The following is a 24730-nucleotide window of genomic DNA, read 5'->3' as shown; positions in this document are numbered from 1 at the left end:
TCTTTTCATTTTTCTAGACAGCAATGTCTATTCAACAAAAAAAAGATTGTAAAATATTTTATGTTTACATTAAAGTGAGACAAATATCCATACTAGTGCTGGGACGATATCAAAAACTCGTTTCGATACGATATGATGGCGTAGCCAACCGATATATCGAAATATCGGTTATGTTATTCGGAGTTGTCTTACCTGCTGAAAAAAGCTGTCGTGAGAGAATAACTCCCTAATGAATCCATGTACAGTATAATCTTTTGAAGAATCGAGCATCAAATCGAGTAGAGGGCTATCTATCGACAATCATTCACCATGGTATTATATTGAATGCCATTCATCAGAATTATACTCTATTGGACTCTGTAAGCGAAGACTGTGATACTAAAGCATTTAAATTGGTGGTTTTATTGACAGCTGGTTAGATAATTGGAATGACAGTGGATTAAGTAATTGTCAAGACTCTAGGTTTTACAGGTTGCAAGCAAGGAATACCAACTGGTCCACTTTCTGTGGTTTCAAACAACTTCTACGCTTGTTCACAATATTTCCCGAGCAACTAAACAGCCTTTCTGAAGAGCATGACGTGGCACACATAGACAGATACTTTTTTGCGAGTGTAGACAGATGTGGTAGCGACGGATTATGCGTTCTCCACCAATGCAATGGATTCATTTCTGCTGAGCATACTGGATATTCCTTTGCCAGGTAGCGGGCCAGTTCACATGCACACTCAACACTCACATCTTCCTTTCCTCTTTCCTCATGGGGTAGTCGCCTCGACTGGCTACCCATCAGCAGACCATGGAGTGATTTCTTTGCTGGTGGCTCTGTTTGTTGATGTTCTGCTTGATCATCAGCACGGTCTTGTACCACCATTTCTTCACCAGAATCTACACTGGAATTCACACTGGCAGCTGCCTCAGCACAAAGTTGTTCAGAAATTGCCTGAATAAAGTACAGAACAATCAATCAATTGGTGGAATCATTAATCTGAAATGGCTGGTTGACACTTTACTTTACACTTGTCTTAAGAACGAAGGAGCTCAACTATCAGTTATGTGCAGTACTTTACCACTTTCAATCCATCTAGCAAATGCCCATCCTTATATCTGGGGTCTAGAATGGTGGCCTTCCCCAGCAGCTGCATAACTTCCATGGTGGGATCCTGCTCATCATCCTCATAACCAAATTTTGTTATGACGTACTCTTTTACATTCTTTCTGATGGTAGTTGCGAGGGGAGTTAAAGCTTCAACTGGCTTTGCAATGGCGATCAAATGTTCCACGAGAGGAATCACTGCAGAAACTGTAACATCCTGGTCTCCACTCAGAGCGTCAGTCAGAGTCTCAAACGGTTCCAAAGCAGAGGCAAAAGACTCTAATACTGAAAACTGGTCTGCATCAGGCAGTTTCTGGACATGTTGTCTTGATGCTCCTAACACCCGTCTGATTGGTCTTTCATTTTCTAGTACGCGGTTCACCATCTTTAGTTTTGATCCCCATCGGGTTTTGCAGTCGGTTATCAGAGATTTTACAGGAACACCAAGCTCTTTCTGCGCTTCGGACAATTCACGCTTCTTCTGGAAACTGCTACTAAAAACTGCAACAAGGCCACGGCAGGCTTTCACAGCTTCATTGATTTCATGCAACTCTGGATCAACGACTGCATTTTTCCCTTCTTTTGGGACGGTGGCAGACTTGATAGCATTGTCCAAGATGTGACCAATGCAACCAATTCGAGGCTTCTCCAGTATTTTTGCTGCTACAACCATATTAGAAGCATTGTCTGTAGTAAGGCTGACCAGCTTGCTCTTGTCTAGGTTCCATTGTGTCAGCAGCTCTTCAAGTGTTTCTGCTATCTTTTGACCAGTATGACTCTCTGGTAGGTAGACAGTATTCAGGTTCTTAGTTACAAGGTCCCATTCAGGAGATACATAGTGTACAGTAAGCGATAGATATGGTGTAAGTCCAATGCTTGACCATCCATCAGTTGTTAATGAGAAGTGGGTGATGTTAGCAAGCTGATTACAAACACCAGTCTTTGTTTCAGAGTACAGACTCGGGATGAGTTTATCAGAGAACAACTTTCTGCTTGGCATTTTAAACCTACAAGACACGAATATAGTTCATTATCAGTGAACGGTTTTTCCACAAAAGTATGACAAAGGTTCTGTCTAATGTTAGACTGCAAGGCAACAAACAAGATATATTACTAACCTTGGATCCAAACACTCAATAAGATCCTTAAACCCCTGCTTCTCAACAGTGTACAGTGGCATACTGTCCTTAGCGAGACATCTGGTGATAGCATTTGTGATCCTCGCTTGAGCTTTATCTTCTGGCGCGTATTGACGCTTTTTATCCCATACCTCCAAAAATAAATTGGAAAGGTCAATTAACTGGAAAACCTAGTAGCAAATTCTTCAGCAAAATCATATGCAACTGCCACAGCAAAGGAGAAAGAATTAGTTACCTCCTGTAGTTTTGTTTGTTGTGGTGCCTGTTTGTCAACGTATGTGCTTTTACCAGGGGGTCGTTTTTTAACCTGGTCATATTTCAGAGGGTGATGGTTCTTCAGGTGAGCGAATAAATTAGTTGTGTTGCAGTCTGAGCGCTTGATCTTTAATCCACAGTCATCACATGTTACCTGCATAAACAGTTAACAATGATCATCAATTAATTGAATTGTATTTAAAACATATAACCTATATATTGCAACAGTACATAAATAATAGGATATAATTATACTATATATATGCACACACAAACACATCACAACAATAATTTTTAATATTAATAATAACATGTTGTTGTAGTGTGTATGATGATGAGATATATATGTATATATATATGTATATATATATATATGTACATATAATATATACATATTGTATATATATACTCATGCTACAGACAGTAGGCTACTGTTTCGGCTATTGAAGCCTCATCAGTGCAGCTCAGAGCTTAGGTAAGGGACACAAATCCTATTACCAATGAGAGTTGACTTCCTGCCATGAAACAACCAAGTTGCCTCACAGTCTTTAAGAAACTCAATGTGCTGACACCAGAGTGCTCAAATCACAAAAGTGGCGAACTTTGCACAAAGGCTAATAATGCCGCACCTCTCACAGAGTGCTCAACCAAACCGAAGTAAAGGAGCATATACTCATGCTACAGACAGTACTGTTTCGGCCATTGAAGCCTCATCAGTGCAGCTCAGAGCTTAGGTAACGACACAAATCCTATTACCTATAAGATCACCACAAATCCTATATACGTATATAGTGATCGTAATTATTAAATTATTTACTGTGAGTGTATGTAGCACTAGGTAGTATATACGATGAGCAAACCAGACGGTGAGTAGCAAGTTATTAATAACATAATGATGAGGAATCAATCCATCGAGGGAATAAAGAAAGGTAATTAATAAAATCTAATAATAATAAATAATGATGTCGCCCTCTCTTTTTGCTCACGACTACTACTAAACTATTGCTTATTCAACACGCAAAGCATCGATAGATTCAATTGAACAAACAAATAAGGAACTCGCTCACCTAATCAGTTGGCATAGACACACCCTCAATTTCGTTTTCTATTTTGGAGAAATGAGCCCAGACTGGGCTCTTCGTCTTCTTTGCTGTCGCCATGCTTGAAAGATGGTGGATTCAGTTGGTCTGACGATATAAATATCGACGATATCGTTAAATATCGACGATATCGTTAAATATCGACGGTATTCGATATTTCGATATGGGCAAAAAGCACTCGGTACGGTCGGTATCAGAAAGTGATATCGCCGGTATACCGAAATATCGTAATATCGTCCCAGCACTAGCTACAGCCAGCTGAGCAGGAAGAAGCTGAAACCAACTCACTTGTTATCTAATTATTTGTTGTAATATTCTCTGAACTTGCTGCTGGTCTTTTAATAACCATCAGAAATAATATCATCTGTTATAATCTTGTCTGGCTTGACATTACGTTCTTATTCAAACACGTCAATCACATCGATTGATGTGTAAATTAGTATTGATGGATTTTATTGATAAAATAAAATATGATATACAACAATTAAACAAAAGCCTCTGTTTGCAGGCAAAGATGAAATGAAATTGTATGGTCCAATTATAGTACATATTGACCTGAATAGATTGTAATATATTATATAGCAAAAAATAGACAATATTATATACAATTAAAATAGACGTGTTTATTTTGATTGTTCATGTTTGGCAATGTTGACTGTTTGGCAAAATTTTTAACAATCAAGATTGTAATGAGCGATACTTTTATATTTGATATACAATTGAAGACCACAATAGAAAGCCAGTGATGTCACATTTTGGTTTTTTGGAGTCATTGCTACCTACCTGAAGTTTTGGCACTGTAGAATTGTATGGTGAATTGAAAATTTGAAAAAACCAATGTTATCCTATGAAAAACTGTGTTTAAATTTTATGCTCAAATGAAAAAACAGGAGATGTCCAAGCCGTATTATGGAAAATCGGCTAAGTTCATCAGCTAACCAATCAAAGAGCATTTTGCTCGTTAACGCGGTCTTGCATTGTTTAATGTTGCTTAGCTAGCAGAAACGATCGATGCGTAACTGTCATGCAAGTGCCAAGTATTACTGGTACTTTGCCAACAAACATTATGCTTTTTAGCTAAAGCTTTATACAAGCTAATATTATATAGTACTGTCTCATTATAGCTATTAATAATGCTTGTAGCTTTTTACAAAGCTTTTCTATGACCAAACATATAAATACTTGGGTTTTCTGTTATCAAATCAGTTGTCTCTGGAGTGTGCAATAAACCATTTCTCTAATTTAATACTCTATTTAATTGCTTCTGTGCAGAAACATAACAGAAGCTAATTGGCGACAAGGATTTCTCTTTTGAACAGTTACAAAGAGTTTTGTTCAGATTTTATCATTGATAAAATCGATACAAAGAGTTCTAGTTTATTACAAGAGTAACTGTTCAAAATTGCACCACTACAATGGCAGAAGTAGCAGACCTGATCAAGCTAATGCAGAAGCAGCAGGAGGACCAGAGACAGCAGCAAGAGGAGCAGAGAAAGCAGCAAGAAGAGCATAGACAACAGCAGCATGAGGAGTTCAAGCAGCAACAAGAGGAATACAGACGTCAGCAAGATGAAAGAATGGAGGAGAATAAGAAACTGATGGAGCTACTACTACAAAACCTACAACGGAAACAAGAAACAGCTGCAACCGCTGTTCCAGCCTTCCCAGGTTTTGACCCAACAGCAGAGCTACTAACAGATTACATAGACAGATTCAACACATTCATTGCAGCAAATTCTATTCATCAAGACAAGATTGCTGGCACTTTTCTCACCAACCAACAGCCTACACTCTACAAGCAGCTTAGTAATATGGCAGCTCAGCTTTCAACACCCAAGAAGATCAACGACCTCGACATGGATGAAATACTGGAATTTCTCAAAGACCAGTATGACCCTAAGCGCTTCATTGTTAGAGAGCGTTACAAGTATTGGAGTGACATGCAGAGGAAACCTGGAGAAACTATTCAAGAGTTAGCTGCCAGAATTCGTCAAGATGCAACTACATGTGCCTTCATAGACATTACAGATCCATTAGATGAGGCTCTCAGAACAAGATTTATCTGCTCTGTAAACAATGAAGCAGTTCTCAAATCTCTCTTCAAGGTCAAGGACAATGAACTCAACTTCAACAAAGCTATACAGGTAGCACAGGAAACAGAAGAAGCAGCTAAAGTTGCAAAAGAGACAGTTTATGGAAACTCGTCTAAAGTCAACAAGGTTGCTCAACAGAAATCAAGATACAAACCAATCCAGAAAAACAACTCTACACCTGACAAGCAGAAGGAAGGAAAGCTATGCTACAGATGTGACCGAACTAACCATACAGCGGATGACTGCAGATTCAAAGCAGCCACCTGCAACTTTTGTTCTAAACAAGGTCACATAGAAAGAGCATGCAAGAAAAAGAAATCATCTGCAGCAGAAAAACCAGTAAAGATGATAGAATGCACATCAACCAAGATGGTGAAACTTGCTGAAAACATCAAACTGGAGGGAGACAACTTCACACTTGAACTGGACACTGGAGCATGTGACAACTTCATCTGTAAATCAATATGGGAGAAGCTAGGAAAGCCAAACCTAAAACCTACTACAGTTAACTACAAATCAGCCTCAGGACATCTCATAGAGACGCTTGGCAGATGTGAGCTAACTGCCCAATTGGATGCACAGAAAGAAGTCAGACTACCATTTGTGATTAGTGCTGTACAAGATCTCAACCTACTAGGAAAAACTGCTATACAGCAACTAGGCATCTCTATTGATGACAAGCTACAACAGAACCTTGTATCAACAATCACAGAGAACCAGCCAGATGGGAGGTTACAAATCAAGTGTAAGGAGATGTGCAAAGAATTTCCAGAAATATTCAAAGACGAGCTAGGATGTCTCAAGAACTTTGAACTAGAGATAAACTTCAAACCTTCAACAAAGCCAGTCTTCCGCCGACCCAGACCAGTTCCTATTGCCTTGACAGAAGAGCTCAACCAAGCATACGAAGCAGGTGTAGCTAAAGGCATATGGGAACCAACTCAATTCAACCAGTATGGAACACCAGTTGTACCTGTACGCAAATCTACAACAGGTCAAGCTGCAGGGAAGATCAGAGTATGTGGAGACTACTCCAAGACTATCAATAATCAGCTAGAAACACATAGGAAACCTATCCCACTACCAGAAGATCTAATCAGAAAACTAGGTGGAGGCTATTGCTACACAAAGATTGATTTAGCAGATGCCTACAATCAAATATTGTTGGCACCAGAAAGTCAACGACGACTAGCACTATCAACACACCGAGGAGTACTACTACAGAAGAGGTTGCCCTTTGGCATAAGCTCAGCACCAGGGTATTTTCAAGAAATCATGGAGCAACTGACACAAGACCTCCCAGGAGTAGCAGTATACCTAGATGATATACTAGTGAGTGGAGCCAATGCAGAGAGCCATCTACAAAACTTACGTCGACTTCTTCAAAGATTAGAAGAAAGAGGGCTCAGATGTAGAAAAGACAAGTGCTGTTTTGCTCAACCTACAGTAGAGTATCTGGGACACAAACTCACTTCAAAGGGAATCACTAAAGGAAAGAAGGCAGATGCAGTACAACAGATGCCAGTCCCAACAGACTTAACTCAGCTAAGATCTTTCTTAGGAGCTACACAATTCTACAGCAAGTTCATACCCAATCTGTCACAACTCACAGGACCATTGCACAAACTGACACGCAAAGGAGAGACCTGGAAGTGGGGCACTGAACAAGAAAAGAGCTTCAGCAAACTGAAAGATATGCTATCAACTGATAGTGTCTTAGCACACTTCAACCCAGATCTTGACATTGGAATCTCATGTGATGCTTCAGAAACTGGACTGGGAGCTGTACTATTTCATCGTTATCCTGATGGAAGTGAGAGACCAATAGCCAATGTTTCAAAAACACTGACCAGCACACAGAGGAAATATGGACAAATACAAAAAGAAGCTCTCTCAATCATATTTGCTCTAAAGAAGTATCACCAGTACCTGCATGGTCGACGGTTTATCTTGGTAACTGACCACAGACCTCTTCTCACACTTCTAGGACCTACCAAAGGAGTTCCAGCTCTAGCAGCCAACAGACTAGCAAGATGGGCACTGGTACTAAATCAGTATGACTACACCATAGAATACAGATCTACCCAGCATCATCAAAATGCAGATGTCCTCTCAAGACTGCCAGTTGGACCTGATAAAGAGTTTGATGCAAGAGAAGATGAGGATGATGTTGATACAGTATGCACTATTCACACTATTGGACAACAGCTCAACTGTAACAGAGCAACCTCCGTCTAGAAGAAGACCACGCAACCCTCGTCTACCTGATGGAGATGAGTATAGCAGAGACAAACCCCGAAGGTCTAAGAGAACCAGAAAGAACCTTTAGCTTAGTGAGGAGGTGTCATGCAAGTGCCAAGTATTACTGGTACTTTGCCAACAAACATTATGCTTTTTAGCTAAAGCTTTATACAAGCTAATATTATATAGTACTGTCTCATTATAGCTATTAATAATGCTTGTAGCTTTTTACAAAGCTTTTCTATGACCAAACATATAAATACTTGGGTTTTCTGTTATCAAATCAGTTGTCTCTGGAGTGTGCAATAAACCATTTCTCTAATTTAATACTCTATTTAATTGCTTCTGTGCAGAAACATAACAGTAACACGCGCTTGTTCATTAAACCATAACTGTCACGAACAACTTTTATCGTATTTACTAGGTAAATAAGACACGCCGATTCCAATTTTGTACTCAAAATAAAGATTAGTCCAATAACTTTCAGAGTAATGAAGGCTTTTTTACAGCGTTTTAATATCGGTCTCGAAAACAACATGATCGGCATAATAAGCTCCGCCCATAAATACGTGACGTAACCTAGCTTTTTAGGAACAGAAGTTACGTTGGGATGTTTAGACCGATTTAGAATAATAGAGATGGGTGTTATAAAATCCATTAATATCTAAATTCAACCTTAAAAATAATATCAGTCTTTTCTGAAAGGTAAATGAGCTATTTAACATTGCATATTTAAAAAAGCGCAATAACAACGCTAGCTCGTGATAAAACCACGCTTTTTGAGCTCATTTTTCTCGACATCCAGCCCATTTAAACGTCATGTGACAAGCTACGAGCAATTTTAAATAGTTTATATACCTTTCATAAAAAAGAAACCCGAGAAAGTGCTTTTGGCAATATAACTTGAGTAAATATTTTCCTGGCAGTTTCACAGTTGAGGCCAGCGTAGATGAATGGTTTCAGCATATTGAATCGCTGTGTTAGACTTCTTAAGCTGGAGCAGCGCTCTTATACAGAGGAGAGTTGATGGTCAATGGTAATACCTAAAACTTTTGATGTGGGAGACAACTGGATAGAGTTCAAGTTCATGGTGGGGGAGAGATGGTCCCATAAAATACCACAATTTCTGTTTTCTGGTAATTGACTTGCAGTTCCCATTTCGTCCTCTATGTTTCTATAATTTAGCAGTTGTTTTGCAGCATTCCTTGTAGTTCAGAGTCATCCCTTGCAGACATCAGCACAGTCAGTCATCTGCATACTGGAGAGATGTTCCTTCAACTTTCGCTAGCATATCTCTCATGTGTATAATGAATAATAGGAGAGATAAGACACTTCCTTGTGGTAAGCCTATATTGCAAAGCTGTGCTGGGTGGATGTAGTTGTTTACTTTGACGTTTATTTGGCAGCCTGTAAGGAAGGAGTTAACTAAACCAAAGAATTTGCCATGAATTACAAACTCTTGTAATCTGTATAGCATCCCCTGATGTGAAACTGTGTCAAATGCTTTCTGGAGGTCTAAGCAAAGAACTGAACATGTTAATCTTTTTTCCACGCTATGTGTAGCTTTGGTGAGCAAGTTGAGAAGGTAATACTGTGTACCTTTACCCTGCCTGAATCTATGTTGAGTATTTGGAATGAGAGGCCAATGTTCAATTAACGAGCGTAATCTCCGTTCCAGAATTCTTTCAAGCGTCTTACCAACAAAAGAGCTGATAGTAATAGGACAATATAAACCTGTCTCTCTGTAATCCTTTTTTCTTGGTGTTTGGAGAAAGTTGACTAGATTACAGTTGTTCCATGCCCATTTGTGAGTTTCTATGACCTTGTTGAAAAGACAGCGCTGTATTATTAGGAAAAAGTTTGTTCCTTGTTTGAGCATTTTTGGATGGATACCATCATAGTTCGGACTTTTCCCTGACGGCTTAAGCTTATGGATAGCCTGTTTGATTTCATCCATGAAAATGGTGTTATTTAGCTGACTCACATGTTCGTTGTATGTAGCGTCCTGAGAGTTGATTGGATCAGGTGGATCATTGCAGGTTAGAGTGCCACATCCACCAAATATAATATGGAACAGGTGTTCTGCTTTGGAATTGTCGTCTTTGAGTACTTCATCTCGTGATCCAAGAATATCCCCAACATTGTGTTCATCTTTCTTGTAAAATGTAGATTTGAAATCCTTCCAGAAACTTTCAGAATTGTGATCATTAAGTCTGCTAGCTTTGCATTCCAGGTGTTTTTGTTGTGCGCTTGATAGCTCACTTTTAAACAGTTGTTTAATTCGATCCAGCTCGTAGCCATTTTCATAAGAGGAACGATATTTGTACTGTGATCTAGCTTGTCGAAGTTGGGAAGACAGCTTGGAGAGCTCTTCATTCCAATAGGACTTATTGTGTTTGTTTGTTTTTGCTGGTGGAGCATTTAACTTTTTAATTTCAAGCAAAATTTTCTTTAGAACTTCTCACATGACAGTTGCATCAGACATAGAAAACTAGCCATTGCAGTCCAATAATCTAAACTCTAGTAAAATTCTACATATACTATGAAGAAAATAATATTCTTGGGAAATAGTAAGACACATCTTAATAACGAAAAAGACTAAATACAAAATTTTATCTCGAGAAAAGTAATAACAAAAAAATGGAAAAATATTGCTTAAATGACTTTACCAGCTAGTGCTTGATTGGAACAGATAGATTATTCTGATAAACAATTATGAACATAAATAAATCCTTCGAAAATGTGAACAGTAAAAATTAAATTTGTTAAATGTTCATTGCGTACAAATTTTTTACAAATCCTGTTAATGACGTCTATCGCCTTTTCTTCAGTCTGTTTTAAATAAAGGCTTATGGAGTTGCTCTCTCACGGCTCTTTGTAAGATCATCGCCCATTTTATAATTTGCTCGCTAGAATAGTTAGCAATAATTTTAGGTTTACTACACCATCCTCCCCTGAAACTTGATACTGTCCCAGCATGGTATTACTTCTCTGAGAGACAGCTAAGTGGTAATCCTGTAGATGCTGAGGTAATTTGATAGTTTGAGAGTGAGCTGATGTAACAATGGGAAATCTTTTCTCTGTTGTTTCCCTGTGTTCCTGAGATGAAGAAATGTACTGCTCCTTTTTTGAGTAGGGTGGGTGATCAGTTGACTCAAGTAGGCTTTCTCCGCAGTGCTCTGTAGTATGCAATCTAATACGACCTTCATGTTGAATGGAGGTTTTCCTATTCCGTTCCACCTCATAAGTCTGATATGGTAAATATTTAGAGTAATGATGTAGGAACCAACATATTTTGGTTTAAGCTTGGCTTTGCGCTTCTTCCCGGTAGAAAAAGATTTCAGCCAAACTTTGGCTCCGACTGGAAAAATGACCGACTAGTCTCTTGTATCAGTCCGGAGGTTCCACTGTTGTTGACGCAGTCTGGTACCCATTAGGTGCATTCGCTCTAGTACCTCTAGAGCAGAGGTGTCCAAACTTTTTGCAAAGGGGGCCAGATTTGGTGTGTTAAAAGTTTAGAGGGCCAACCTTGGCGGACAGTTTTTTACATACAACAGCAATTAATTTAAATGAATTTTAGCGAGCCAATCTGTGTTACATATTTGCTTATTTATTTTAATTTCAGCTATCTTAAGGATGTGTTTTGGTTCGTTTGAAACATGTATATCAAAATTGCATTGACATTATAATTGAAATTTAATAATCACTCAACTTCACTTTTTTAAAACTTACTTTTTTTTGTAAAAGTTCGACAGAAGTAATTGTACTGTTGGGTTCAAATTACATTTGAAACAAAACAATATCTCACCATGGCATTTTGATATTTATAAAATTCTTAAACACAATTACAGAGTAAGTAATGGATATTAATAAGTACAAGTACAAGTAATGGGCATATTAACAAGTGCAGGGCTCAATTAAAATTTGACAGTAACTATAAATTTTGATTAGATTTTTAAATGTTTAACACGCAGGTAACAGCGCTTTTGCCCAACTTATTAACCCTTTGAACCTTGGTCATTTTTTGTCAGTGCGTGCCAGTAACCCAAAGAAATCTGGCCAACGATCCGAAGTTTATAAACTTCTATTAAATATAACTAAACATGCCCATAATACAATGATATTTGATAAAACATTAGCAAACGGGTCGAGCAACTCACAGCAAATGCCATCAAACAGAAAAAAAAAACAGCCCGTCACTATTGTTTGGGCCAAAGCTATAAAAATTTGTACGATTTTAAAAAACTCGTAAAAAACATTAACAGTAGCATCATATTCATTGAGCACACGTTTATCATCCTTTCATGATCCAAAATATATTGGAAAATTATAGTTAGTATCATAAAATTCTTTATTTGCATCAGAATATTTTAGGACCTGTTAACAAACGAGTCGTATCAATTTTTTCACGTTCTAATAAAATTTATTAATAAATCGAAAGAAGTAAAGATATTTGAAAACTGTTACAAATGGATGAGACATTTCTGGTCAAACATCCTGTGCAAGAATCAATCTGATTGCTTTACGCTGTTACTTAGAAACTGCTTTTGTAAACAGAGCCATGTGAATGCCAGAATTCCGACCTTTAGGGATTTTGACACACCCTACGCAATGCTGGAAAATCGGCTGTTAGGGTTAAAGGGTTAATTCTACAGGCGGGCCGGACGTTATTGATTTTATGACAGAGGCTACGGGCCGGATGAAAATTGACCCCGAACCGCATTTGGCCCGCAGGCCAGACTTTGGACATGTCTGCTTTAGAGCGTACTGGTACGTGGTCATTTCTTCTGCCTCTGGCTGATCCATCAACAGGGCAGATGGTAATCTAACCTCTCTTCTGAACATCACGTAGTTGGCGGTTTCGGAGGTAGTCCGATGAGGTGATGCTCTAACCTCCCTCATAATTTGAGGTAATAACTCAACCCACTCCTTGTGTTCTGTTCCTACAAGCAAGGCACGCAATGAGTTACCGAGCGTCCGGTTCAACCACTCTACTACTGAATTCCCCTATGGGTGAAATGGTGATGTTCGAGTCTTCCGACAGCCCCATAATTTACAACATTGGTAAAATAGCTCTGATTGGAACTGACTCCCTCTGTCACTATGGATCACTTCTGGGATGCCAAAGTAGCTAAAAACTCACTCTTCTAGAGCCCGGGCTATGGTGTCAGCCTTTTCATTTTGAATCAGTTTAGCATTATACCATCTAGTAAAATGATCAGCTAGTACCAGTATCTGTGTGTTTTTTCGGGTAGTCTCTGGAAAAAGTCCACAAAGATCTATGGCAATTACTTGCGACAGCCTTACCGCATGCAGATGATCCTGTTTTCTGTGGTGCTGGTGTTGATGTTCCTTAGACTGTTGACAGCGCACACAGCCCGCAACCTTGCGGCGCACCATACCTGACATCCTGGGCCAGTACCACATAAGCTGAAGTTGAGCAAGGGTTCTGTTAAATCTGAAGTGGGCCTCTTGGTGAATAGCCTGGATTGCTTCTCTCCTATAACTGTATACACAAATGGCTAATGGTTCTTGCCACCGATGTCTGGGCAAATGAACACGCAACACTTTTGTTCTATCTAAAAGGTGATCCTGCATGGTGACAAGCTTCCGAGTTTCCAGTCCGTCTAACTTGGGGTCGTCCAACACATTGTGTAGACAGGTCCTATCTGTGGATCATCTTGCTGTGCCATAGCCAAATCATTCAATGATGTTAGTTTGTTCATTCGTTGTTCTACATTGGGCTGTAGACGTTCACACTGATGACAATCCAGACATTGCTGTCGACTGAGACCATCGGCGTTATTATCCTTTCGACCTTTTCGGTGTGTCAGCTCAATGTCATATTCTGACCATGTCTCAAGTCATTGAGCCAGCTGTCCAGTAAGCGATGGTGTTTATAACAACCAAACGAGAGAGGCGTGATCAGTGCGGATCAAGAACCTATGACCATAGAGCTGAGGTCGAAAGTGTTTCACAGACTTGATAGCCAATAGTTCTCTTTGTGTGACACAGTAGTTGGCTTCAGTCTGACTGAACATTTTTGAGTAGTAGGAGATTACTCGCTCTTCACCACCTTGTATTTGCGACAGAACTGCCCCACTGCTAACATCACTGGCATCGGTATCCAGTAGGAATGGTAGGTCACAGCGAGGATATGAAATAATAGGGCCTGAGATCAAACAATTTTGCAATTTTTAAATGCCTCTTGACATGCCTCATTCCAGACAAACCATTTATTTTTGGAACTAAGTTGACTGAGGAGTTTAAAAATTTCTGAGTAGTTAGCAATAAAGCGGCGATAATATTCGCAGGTACTAAGGATGGTCGCACATCCCTTTTATGTCGAGGAATGGGCCAGTCTTGGACTGATTGAATCCTTGCAGCATCTGTCTCAATTCCTTTGTTACTGACAACGTTTCCCAAGTACATTACTCTTTGTGCAAAGAGTTGACACATACTTGGCTTCAATTTTAACCCAGCTTCTGTTAGACGAGTAAACACCTCATCAAGCCGCTCTAAATGTGTTGCCACATCTGGCGCAAAGAGGATTATGTCATCGAGATAAATCAACAATGTTTTCCGATGTAACCCTCGCATTACAGTTTCCATTAACCGTTCAAAGGTAAATGGTGCAGAAATTAACCCGAAGGGTAACACCTCCCATTGCCATAGTCCTGAACGAGTCACAAAAGCAGCTTTTTCTTTGGCTTCCTCACTAAGCTCCACTTGCCAGTATCCACTGGTGAGATCAAGGGTGCTGAAGAACTGACTTCCTCCGAGCGCATCTAGACTATCATCAATGAGTGGTAAGGGGTATGCATCGTTGTGAGTAACTTCATTTAGTTTCCAATAATCTACGCAAAAGCGCCAACCGTTATCTTTCATTTTTACAAGAACCACTGCAGAACTCCAGGCCCCGTATCCCTCTTTGATGAGTTTGTGCTGCTTCAACCCCTCCACTTGTTTCCCAGTCTCAGCTTCTTGTACGGGTCCATATAGATATGTTTGCTGTTTAATGGCCATTGAATCTTTTTTAATGGGAATTTCATGTCTTATTACTTTGGTTCATCCAACATCATACTTGCTAGAGCTGAAAACTTCCTGATGTTTTATTAGTAGTGTTGTGGCTTGACTTGACTCTATCTCTGACAAGTTTTGGGTCTAACTGGGAAGGTATTCCTCTAAGTATTTAGGGATTTCAGTTTTCTTATAGTCATTCTGAAGCTGCTCTTGAACTTCCACAGGCGTACATATAGCTACTTTTTCTCAGAAGGCAGGTGAATAGGTTGGTTGGTTGTATTCATCACACGAATATGGACCTCTTTTGTGATAGGTTTATGCAGTGAGGTGGCCACCCACAGGCCTGGAATCTTATGTGAAGCTTCAATACACGCCAGTCCTGACACCCAATTCTGAGTTAGTCTTGCTAGTAGCATGCACTCGGCGTGGCACAACCATACTTCGTTTGACTTGCACACTTACTGAAAGGGGTTTCCCATTCTCTGAGCAACAGGCAACCGTGCTACCTTTAAATTGTAGCTGACAGTGATGGAAATCTACTTGACATTCTTGAGACTCCAAGAAATCTAGCCCCAACAAAATGTTATTGTTCACATCAGCTACCACAAACTGATCTTCCAATTTCAATTGCCCCAATCGAAATTTTAAGGTAGTTACGCCTTCAGCGCAATTCTTTGCCTATTCGCCAATATTCCGCTACCTCACACAGGTAGCAACTCCGAATAGCACGAATTGGGCAATGCTTTTAATACCTCATTAGGATGTACGAATTGTGTACACCCATAGTCAAGTAGCATGACTAACTTTTGTTGGTGTATCCGAAAAGGAACATAGTACGTGTTAGTGAGCTGACAAGTTTGTAATTTAGATTTGCCCACATCACGAGGTTCAGGCAGTATGGGCGCTAATTTGCCTGAACTTGATTGGTTCCCGGTTGCTTGTGCTTCTTACAGTTGCAGGCTATATGTCCTCTACCATTGCAATTGTAACATTGAACTTCTCTTCGAGGCTGTTGGCTTTTCATTGTCGCTGTGGTTAGTTGTTGCTTGCATCATTGCTAGCTGTGATTGGGCCATTTGCTTTTACGTATCCAATGTCTGCTGCATAAACTTATTCTGCATTTCTGCAAACTGTTTGAGCAAAGCTGTTTGACTTGCCTGCATCTGTTCGGTCATTTCTGTCTTTAGTTATTGGGTCTCATCTAGCTCTACTCGATGGACATTTGTATCATTTTCTACCAAGTCATGATACTTCTTAAACTAATGTAGACATATTGACTACATGTATAACTCTCTACTCCCAGATTTAAAATACAGACTTTTTTAACAAATACTGTGATGGATTTACTCAGCTGGGCTGCTTTAATTACCATAGGTGTTCCGCTATTCTCAGGTTAGTCCTGTAATTTAAAAGCCAGCTTGCGTAGAAACCTTGTAGATTAACACTCAGCCCTTACTATATAAGCAAAGGTGCCCCAGTGTTAAGGAGGAAAACAAAGAGCACAGAGGAAGCGATACAGACTACGAATGATGAAACTAAGGACTGAACGACAGAACTAAAGACTGAAAATTACGTTCTTAATCTGCATTAAAAACAGCGTGGCAACATTAACCTACCTTTGTGCAGCTTTGTGTATACATATATAATATTGCTTAACATTCTTACATTTGCAAGTGTAACTGTTTTGAGTATTTATTATTTGTAACTCATTTCAGCATTACGCTTGATTGTAGTGAATTGTATCTAATTGTTCTATCTTTTCCTGCTTGAAGAGCTTGTGTAAATAAAGAGCCATTATTCAAATGACACCTTACTTGCAACAATTACAGTAGAGCATGAGAGCTATTACTCATTTGGTATAAGGCAACTTGTACGCAAAACCCACTTGCAAGTGGCTAGTCAGTGCTGACTTTGTTGTATTATAAGATTTGTTAAGCTCAGGCTATATTGGTGTCTGAGCTCAAGGTAGTACAGGCCGTCATGATAATTATGGTGAGTGCATAAAGCTGGATAAAGCTAGTGGGTAAAGCTAGTAGATTACGTAGTAAAAGGCAGTATGGGGAGGATATAAGGAAGTGTAATGAAAGACGGACGTTGTTCTTCTTCACATCAATACATGTAAGTGTACACATTTATACAACATGGCGCAGTTGACAAAGCTGTAAAAAAAAATTTGTGTGTTATCGTTAAGTGATAATTTTCCGGTTTCGGGGTAAGTTTAACGTTTGATAGGACCCTTTCACGGGCGTGCAGGTGAGATGACGTGTGGTAGAGTAGTGTCGTGCAGACGAGTTGTGAGGTTGTGAGGTGTTGGAGTGGTGCAGAAATTTCTTATTCATTATGTGGCCGAAAGGTTGAAAATTAAAACAAATTTGTAATGGAAAAGGTTTGCTCTTTTTAGTTGAGGTAACCAGCAATGGAATGTTAGACAGAGATGGTCATGAGAGAAAGGTAGCAAAGATTGAGAGAGAGAAAACGGAAGTGCGGAGGAAATTGAAAGAGAAATTGGCTAAGCTAAAAGCCATACGTGAGGCAGCAGTCATGGAGGTGAAAAATGTCAAGACATTCAGGGTAGCTATGCAGGAGTTAGCCGAGGTTCAGAGAATTGCTAATAGCAGACCTGCACTGGTGGCAAGTGAGGTCGAGCTAGATAGGTCTGAGCCTATACCAACTCCCAGCTCTGTGGTGCCATCCCCTGTGCAGCCGATTATGGCCCAGGTGAAGACCTCCTAAAGGATGCCTGTCGAGTCCGCCTCTTATTGGGGAGAGCGAGGTAAAGACGGAGGAGACGGAGATGAGGTTGAGGAGTCATTACTGACCCAACCAAAAGATTCTGGGCTAGTCAGGGTTAGTGGAAGTAGTGTTGGAGATGTTGGTGGAAGTAGTGTTGGTAGTGACAGTGTTCACGGTGAAAGCATTGGTAGCAGCAGAGGTCAGGGTGATGAAAAAGCGAGTACAGACTGGCAATGGAGCTGGTAGTAACGAGGAGAGTATTTTTGATGGTGGCACAGAGTCAGACAAGCCAGAGCCTATGGAAACTGCCCTAACGGAGTCAGGTAACGAGCAACACAAGTAAGGTAAGTTACTACGTCTGCTTGTTGGTAGTGATGGGGTGGCCCAAAACAAAAAGAAAAAAAGAAAGGGCATGTTGTATTATGGGATTTATTAGGCTCAGACTATATTGGTGTCTGAGCTCAAGGCAGTACAGGTGGTCATGGTAATCACAGTGAGTGGATAAAGCTAGTAGATTAGGTAGTATAAGGAGTATGAGGAGGATATGAGGTGTAATGAAAGACGGACGCTCTTCTTCATCTTCACATCAATACATGTAAGTGTACACATTTATACAACAGACTTCCACAACAATACTCGTCTTGTAAACGAGGGACACTCAAGCATTCTTTTTCATTACACACATCACCAGACCTGCCAACCGTAGAGTGGGGCAATGCGTGAGATTTGGTTTTGGGGCAGTTGATGTATCAATATTAGTATATATAAAGTTGTGGAAATTGGGGCAAAAATCTCACGCATTTTCATTTTTTCTTTGGGGTGATTGCGTGAGTCTCACGCCCAATGCGTGAGAGTTGGCAGGTATGCACATCACATACCCTGTAGGCTACATATCAGTATATATCACTTGTACTAAACACATATCAACATTTGTATGGCCTTGTATAGACTAAATTGACACCATATTTTGAAATTTTGTACGCGTCTGAAGTTTTGAAATTCATGCCTTTTACGTTCTTACTAGACTGAACTAATGTTGTACATGTACTATGTTTTATTGAGCGAAGACATTTTAGTAAAGTAAGGAAATTACAGAACATCAAAGAGATCCTCCCCTTCTTCATCAAATTGGTCTATATATTGGTCTAATATTTTCAGCCTGTTACATAATGCCTGCAAATAGAGGCACTTTTCATATTACTGCAATAAATATTAAATATGATTATCCGGCGTTTTGTCATGTAGAAATAGTATTTCTACATGACAAAATAAGGAACTCGCTCACCTAATCAGTTGGCATAGACACACCCTCAATTTCGTTTTCTATTTTGGAGAAATGAGCCCAGACTGGGCTCTTCGTCTTCTTTGCTGTCGCCATGCTTGAAAGATGGTGGATTCAGTTGGTCTGACGATATAAATATCGACGATATCGTTAAATATCGACGATATCGTTAAATATCGACGGTATTCGATATTTCGATATGGGCAAAAAGCACTCGGTACGGTCGGTATCAGAAAGTGATATCGCCGGTATACCGAAATATCGTAATATCGTCCCAGCACTAATCCATACTACACGTATTAAGAGCGGTGTATGTCTGACTGTCCATTTGACCGTCGTCAAGGTTCCAAGTTAGGATAAAAATAGGTTTCGACGAGACTAAAACTCGTGATACTCAGCTTGGTATATCGACGCTCCAACACCTGCACCAATAAATCACCGTGAAATATTGTTGAATTATTGCGCAACTATATACTTTCTGTGTTTTGTCGACAAACCTGACAATCTTTAATGACGAACTAAATTGCCAGGGTACTAGTATACTATACAAAAGACCGTCCTATATGTCGTTTTGTCATTCCCAAGTGCGACGACAAATGCGGCAAGATAGAGATAGTGATATTTTCATTTCTAATCACGTGATTCTTGCTATTGAAATCGAGTTTGAGAATTTGCAACGACTTGTTACATGTTTGCATGTTACATTATAAAGAATTTCTTATGTAGTACGAAGCAAAGACTACATAAAATCTTTACGTTATGTGGAGGTTACGTTATAAGAGCGTCTACTGTACTTGTTAGTAAAGGATTACTAGAGGTTAATTTAAGTACTTTAATACATGACAATAAAACTTATTTTTAGTAGATCTGCTCTTCTATTCACTGTGTAGTTGTAAAAACAGAAAAGGTCCCTAATAATTTAATTAAGATAGGGAGCAATAACTATTTCAAGTAAAATAATAAACAAACTTTTAAATCTCAAATTTCGAGCAACTTCCTGTAGCAGTTTCTATTCTGCTGTTGACACAACTCCGTTTTAAGATTGCCAGTAACTAAAGTGTTTACTGGCATTGAAAGAATTAGCAAATGTGCAACACTAGTTTGTGATAACAAAAAATAAAAGACTGTGGGTGAAATACTACTGCGAATCAGGTTTAGAATAAAAGACTGTGTGTGAAATACTACGGTGAATCAGGTTTAGAATAAAAGACTGTGTGAAATACTACTGTGAATCAGGTTTAGAATAAAAGACTGTGTGTGAAATACTACTGTGAATCAGGTTTAGAATAAAAGACTGTGTGTGAAATACTATTGTGAATCAGGTTTAGAATAAAAGACTGTGTGTGAAATACTACTGTGAATCAGGTTTAGAATAAAAGACTGTGTGTGAAATACTACTGTGAATCAGGTTTAAAATTGAAAATGACGGTGCTGAATAAAATGTTGAAGCCTTTTTCGATTGGATTATCATTGATTCGAACAGAATCATCATCTCAAAATTAAACTAGTACAAGCTGAATTTTAACGGAATCCTCGGCAAGCTTGTGTCGGCTGATAACAAAGACCATTTAAATAGTCAGCTGATTAATAAAGTTACTCTGAATAGTCAACTGATTAATAAAGTTACTCTGAGTAGTCAGCTGATTAATAAAGTTACTCTGAATAATCAGCTGATTAATAAAGTTACTCTGAATAGTCAGCTGATTAATAAAGTTACTCTGAATAGTCAACTGATTAATAAAGTTACTCTGAATAGTCAGCTGATTAATAAATTACTCTGAATAATCAGCTAATTAATAAAGTTACTCTGAATAGTCAGCTGATTAATAAAGTTAGTCTGAATAGTCAGCTGATTAATAAAGTTACTCTGAGTTGTCAGCCAATTCGGTTCATCAATAGGTCTAGGTCTAGAACTAATTCGAACATCATGCCTGTTTGTCTGGATGAAAGTTGTTGTCAAGGTCTCATGCTGACAGGCACGGTATCCACACAGTCAACTCACCGTTAAACGAGAGATAAATTTGTTAACAAACACCAGCCTCATCCTCCGTAGCTTCAATTTTACTTCCTGGTCACATGACTCACTGCGGTTTACTGAGCGATCAAAGGAAGTAAAATGAAAAGTCATGACATCTTTCAGCCCTTCCTCAACAACTAAGACTTGTTTGTAGATGGCGGCCTGTCGAACATAATAGTAGGGGTGGTGAAAGTGTTGATCATAGGCAGTAGTCATGGAGGTGGTTGGTAGTAATAGTGAAAGGCAACAAGCACGGTGTCGATAAAAGTGGTAGTAGCGATGATATTGTTTATTGTTAGTTGTAGTTATAATAAGAGTATCAAAATCAAGGCAAAGATAATAGTTATCAAACACTCACTTTAGGATTAAAGAGGGAGAGAGCCCCTAACTTCCCATCGACTGACCACAGATCATTCTTGGCAACATAGTCAAATGTCACATCTACAAGTAGAAGCAACTATTATATAAGTTTTTATTTCAATTTGCTATCAATGTTTCAACTTTTTTTTGATTACTCATACTCACTACACATACTGACTACTCATACTACTTTGTATGTAAATACACATTTCAGTAAACATTTCTAGATTCAAGCATATCAATCGCTTAGTTGTATATAGGCCATGTATATGATATTTCACAGCAGACCATAATTGGAAACCAATAAGGTCTTACACTGACATCATTTACTATCTTCAACTTTACACCATCTTCTTATGCTAGAGATTTTGGCAGTCTACCTGAGAGGTCGAGTCGGGCAATAATATTAAAGCTTTTCTGTACATCTAGTTGTATACTTTTGAGGCAGCATCTAATGTCCCAGACTACCTGACAGGGGTTGTCATGAAGAGCTACAATTGTTCACATCATAAATTGATGTAGATCACAAGCACCTGTGAATGGCAGGTGAAGCGGCAATGGAGAACATCAGCACTGCATAACAAGTTGATAAATAACAGCTAGTACAAGTCAACTATATGTAGATTGGTATAACCAAACTATCGCTGAAGTCTTATGTCATGTGTTAATATCTCTTACGAACTAATGGAACTCAGGCTAGTTAGCTACCTGATTACCCTGAATCTCCTCAGACGGCAGTCAGCTCACACAGGTTAATGATGACATAGGGAAAGGTCAATACATAACTTAGTTCAGTATCTCCTCAGGCAGCAGTCAGCTCACAAGGGTTTATGATGACACCATGAAAGGTCAATACATAACCTAGTTCAGTATCTCCTCATTCAGTAGTCAGCTCACAGGGGTTTATGATGACACCATGAAAGGTCAATACATAACTTAGTTCAGTATCTCCTTACTCATTAGTCAGCTCACAGGGGTTTATGATGACACCATGAAAGGTCAATACATAACTTAGTTCAGTATCTCCTCACACAGTAGTCAGCTCACAGGGGTTTATGATGACACCATGAAAGGTCAATACATAACTTTGTTCAGTATCTCCTCACTCAGTAGTCAGCTCACAGGGGTTTATGATGACACCATGAAAGGTCAATACATAACTTAGTTCAGTATCTCCTCACACAGTAGTCAGCTCACAGGGGTTTATGATGACACCATGAAAGGTCAATACATAACTTTGTTCAGTATCTCCTCACTCAGTAGTCAGCTCACAGGGGTTATGATGACACAGTGAAAGGTCAATACATAACCTAGTTGAGTATCTCCTTACTCAGTAGTCAGCTCACAGGGGTTTATGATGACACCATGAAAGGTCAATACATAACTTAGTTCAGTATCTCCTCACTCAGTAGTCAGCTCACAGGGGTTTATGATGACACCATGAAAGGTCAATACATAACTTAGTTCAGTATCTCCTCACTCAGTAGTCAGCTCACAGGGGTTTATGATGACACCATGAAAGGTCAATACATAACCTAGTTCAGTAATCTAAGTTCAGTCGATTTCATCACCCGTATGGTCTGGCAGAAAACCTACCAGCACTATGGGCTAAACAATACAAAGCATAGAGGACAAGCCAAACTTCTATCATAAAACAAGACATCTTGCTACAGTAAACCCTTATTTCTCACAGTTAATGGCGACTGGCGTCCTGAGCGATAAGTGAATATCCGCGAAATGGAAACCAATTTTTAAAGTACATGTATGAGCCAAAATTTTAGCACTAGAACACATCAACCATTTTTTAAACATTTTGTACTTATTTCTTATACCCTACAGGATGAATTTATTCACGGAGTTATATTTCGCGAAAATTGTCTTTTCATGCATATTCGCGGATGAATTTATTCGCGGCTGAAAACTGCCACTCTCTAGGAAAAGTTAACTCTATTGCGGCTAGTAATAGATATTCCTACGCATGCGCACACCGCGTGTTCCGGTTTATATTTAGCTTACAACTTCGAGGTGATCATGCTATTGTACGGTAAACAATTTTTGCTGCGTCCAGAGGTTTTCACGAATATTCATCGCTTTGGAGGCCTTTGATAAGCCAACAACTTGTGGTAACTAATGAGTTTTTTACATTTACTAAATTAGTTAAATTGTACTTTGGTTCTTCGGTGAAACGCAATACTAATTTTTTCCATCCCTACTGCTTCATTATTTGTTTTAGTGTGAGAGAGAGATTTTTCATCATGCACCGAAGAACAATGATTGCAAGGGTGGTAGATGTCATTCTTAGAAGATCACCAATCATTCAGGGAGGTCTGGAAATTGAGGTTGATGTGACCGCAGCTACTTACGAGAAGAATATACATGTATCTGTTTTTAAAAAAGGAACGAAAACGCCTTTAAGAGCACAAATCTTTGGCCAACCGGCAGAACTTTGCAATAGTAGGCCACGAGGAGAGTTCTGATGATAACTTCCTTACCAGCCATGTAGTAGCGAGAGAATCGCCTTCAACACATACCCAAGACAGTGACAGCGACAGAGCTGCTATTACCAAAATTACTAGTCAGAAAGCACCACTACACGCTAGTATTCACATATTTAGAGTACCAGTTTAATTTTATTGCTAGATAATCGCCATATGGACTAAACTGTTTATATTTACTCCATTCATCGTTTGTAAAATTTTATTTGTATTTGAAATATTTTATTTGTACACTCAAGTTCGTAATAAATTATAATACATCTATACATGAAATAAATATATAATTTAATCATGTTTGCTACAGCGATATCAAGGAGTTGTTGTCGATGAAGGGGTCTAGGTTGACCGGTTGCCTCTGCCAATATCCCTGCCTTGACGAATATTATTACTACTTGTCTCTAGTTTTCGTAGTCGATCTGCAGTAAACACGAAAAAGAAAAAATATTAACGAGTGTTGAGGAAGTACAAAAACAATAGCTGAAGTATTTGATGAAAGCGATCAGTTTTTAAACAAGAATTAACTAATGCAGTTGATTATGAAAAAACGTATCTGCACTGCAAATCAAATACATACCATAATGTCCAGATCAGAATCATGATCGTCCTTGACTTCGGTATTAGAGATTGATGGAGTTGATTCTAATGTAAAAAGACTAGGAGAGCTTTTTTGCTATGCTGAAGCCATGCCGAATAACTTGTAAAAACTTTGAATAATTTTGCAAAGTTTGACGCAATGGCAATAAAGCTCGAAGCCTGGCGATGATTTTAAAGAAGTTTTGAAACTCGGCTACGTTTAGTACTTCTGCCTCGCGGCTATTTTCGCGATGACGCCATTCTGCATATCTTGTGACAACCTCGAATAATTTTGTAAATAAATGTGATGCATTGCCAATGGTG

General features: G+C 39.0%; 2 protein-coding genes and 1 pseudogene across 2 annotated transcripts in view; all 3 read right to left on the bottom strand.

The window, feature by feature from the left end:
* LOC137408134 (intermembrane lipid transfer protein VPS13A-like) overlaps positions 1-24730 on the bottom strand; it is a 98469-nt gene that overhangs the window by 23940 nt on the left and 49799 nt on the right. Inside the window, exons 29-31 of the mRNA XM_068094522.1 lie at positions 21719-21829; positions 21337-21419; positions 20964-21140 (exon numbers count right to left, since the gene is read on the bottom strand). Coding sequence (XP_067950623.1) covers positions 20964-21140; positions 21337-21419; positions 21719-21829 — 371 coding nt within the window. The remainder of the gene's footprint in view (positions 1-20963; positions 21141-21336; positions 21420-21718; positions 21830-24730) is intronic.
* Positions 466-3649, bottom strand: LOC137408649 (E3 SUMO-protein ligase ZBED1-like). The gene is made up of 5 exons (XM_068095236.1): positions 3620-3649; positions 2470-2643; positions 2214-2365; positions 1070-2102; positions 466-942 (listed from the first exon to the last, which is right to left on the bottom strand). The coding sequence occupies exons 1-5, from the start codon at positions 3647-3649 to the stop codon at positions 466-468; spliced, it is 1866 nt and encodes a 621-aa protein (XP_067951337.1).
* LOC137408648 (uncharacterized) lies at positions 8785-14949 on the bottom strand (annotated as a pseudogene).

Source organism: Watersipora subatra, chromosome 11 (assembly GCF_963576615.1).
Source record: "Watersipora subatra chromosome 11, tzWatSuba1.1, whole genome shotgun sequence".
Lineage (NCBI taxonomy): Eukaryota > Metazoa > Bryozoa > Gymnolaemata > Cheilostomatida > Watersiporidae > Watersipora > Watersipora subatra.
The sequence above is the reverse complement of the archived record's forward strand: the minus strand, read 5'-3'. Positions and strand labels throughout refer to the sequence as shown.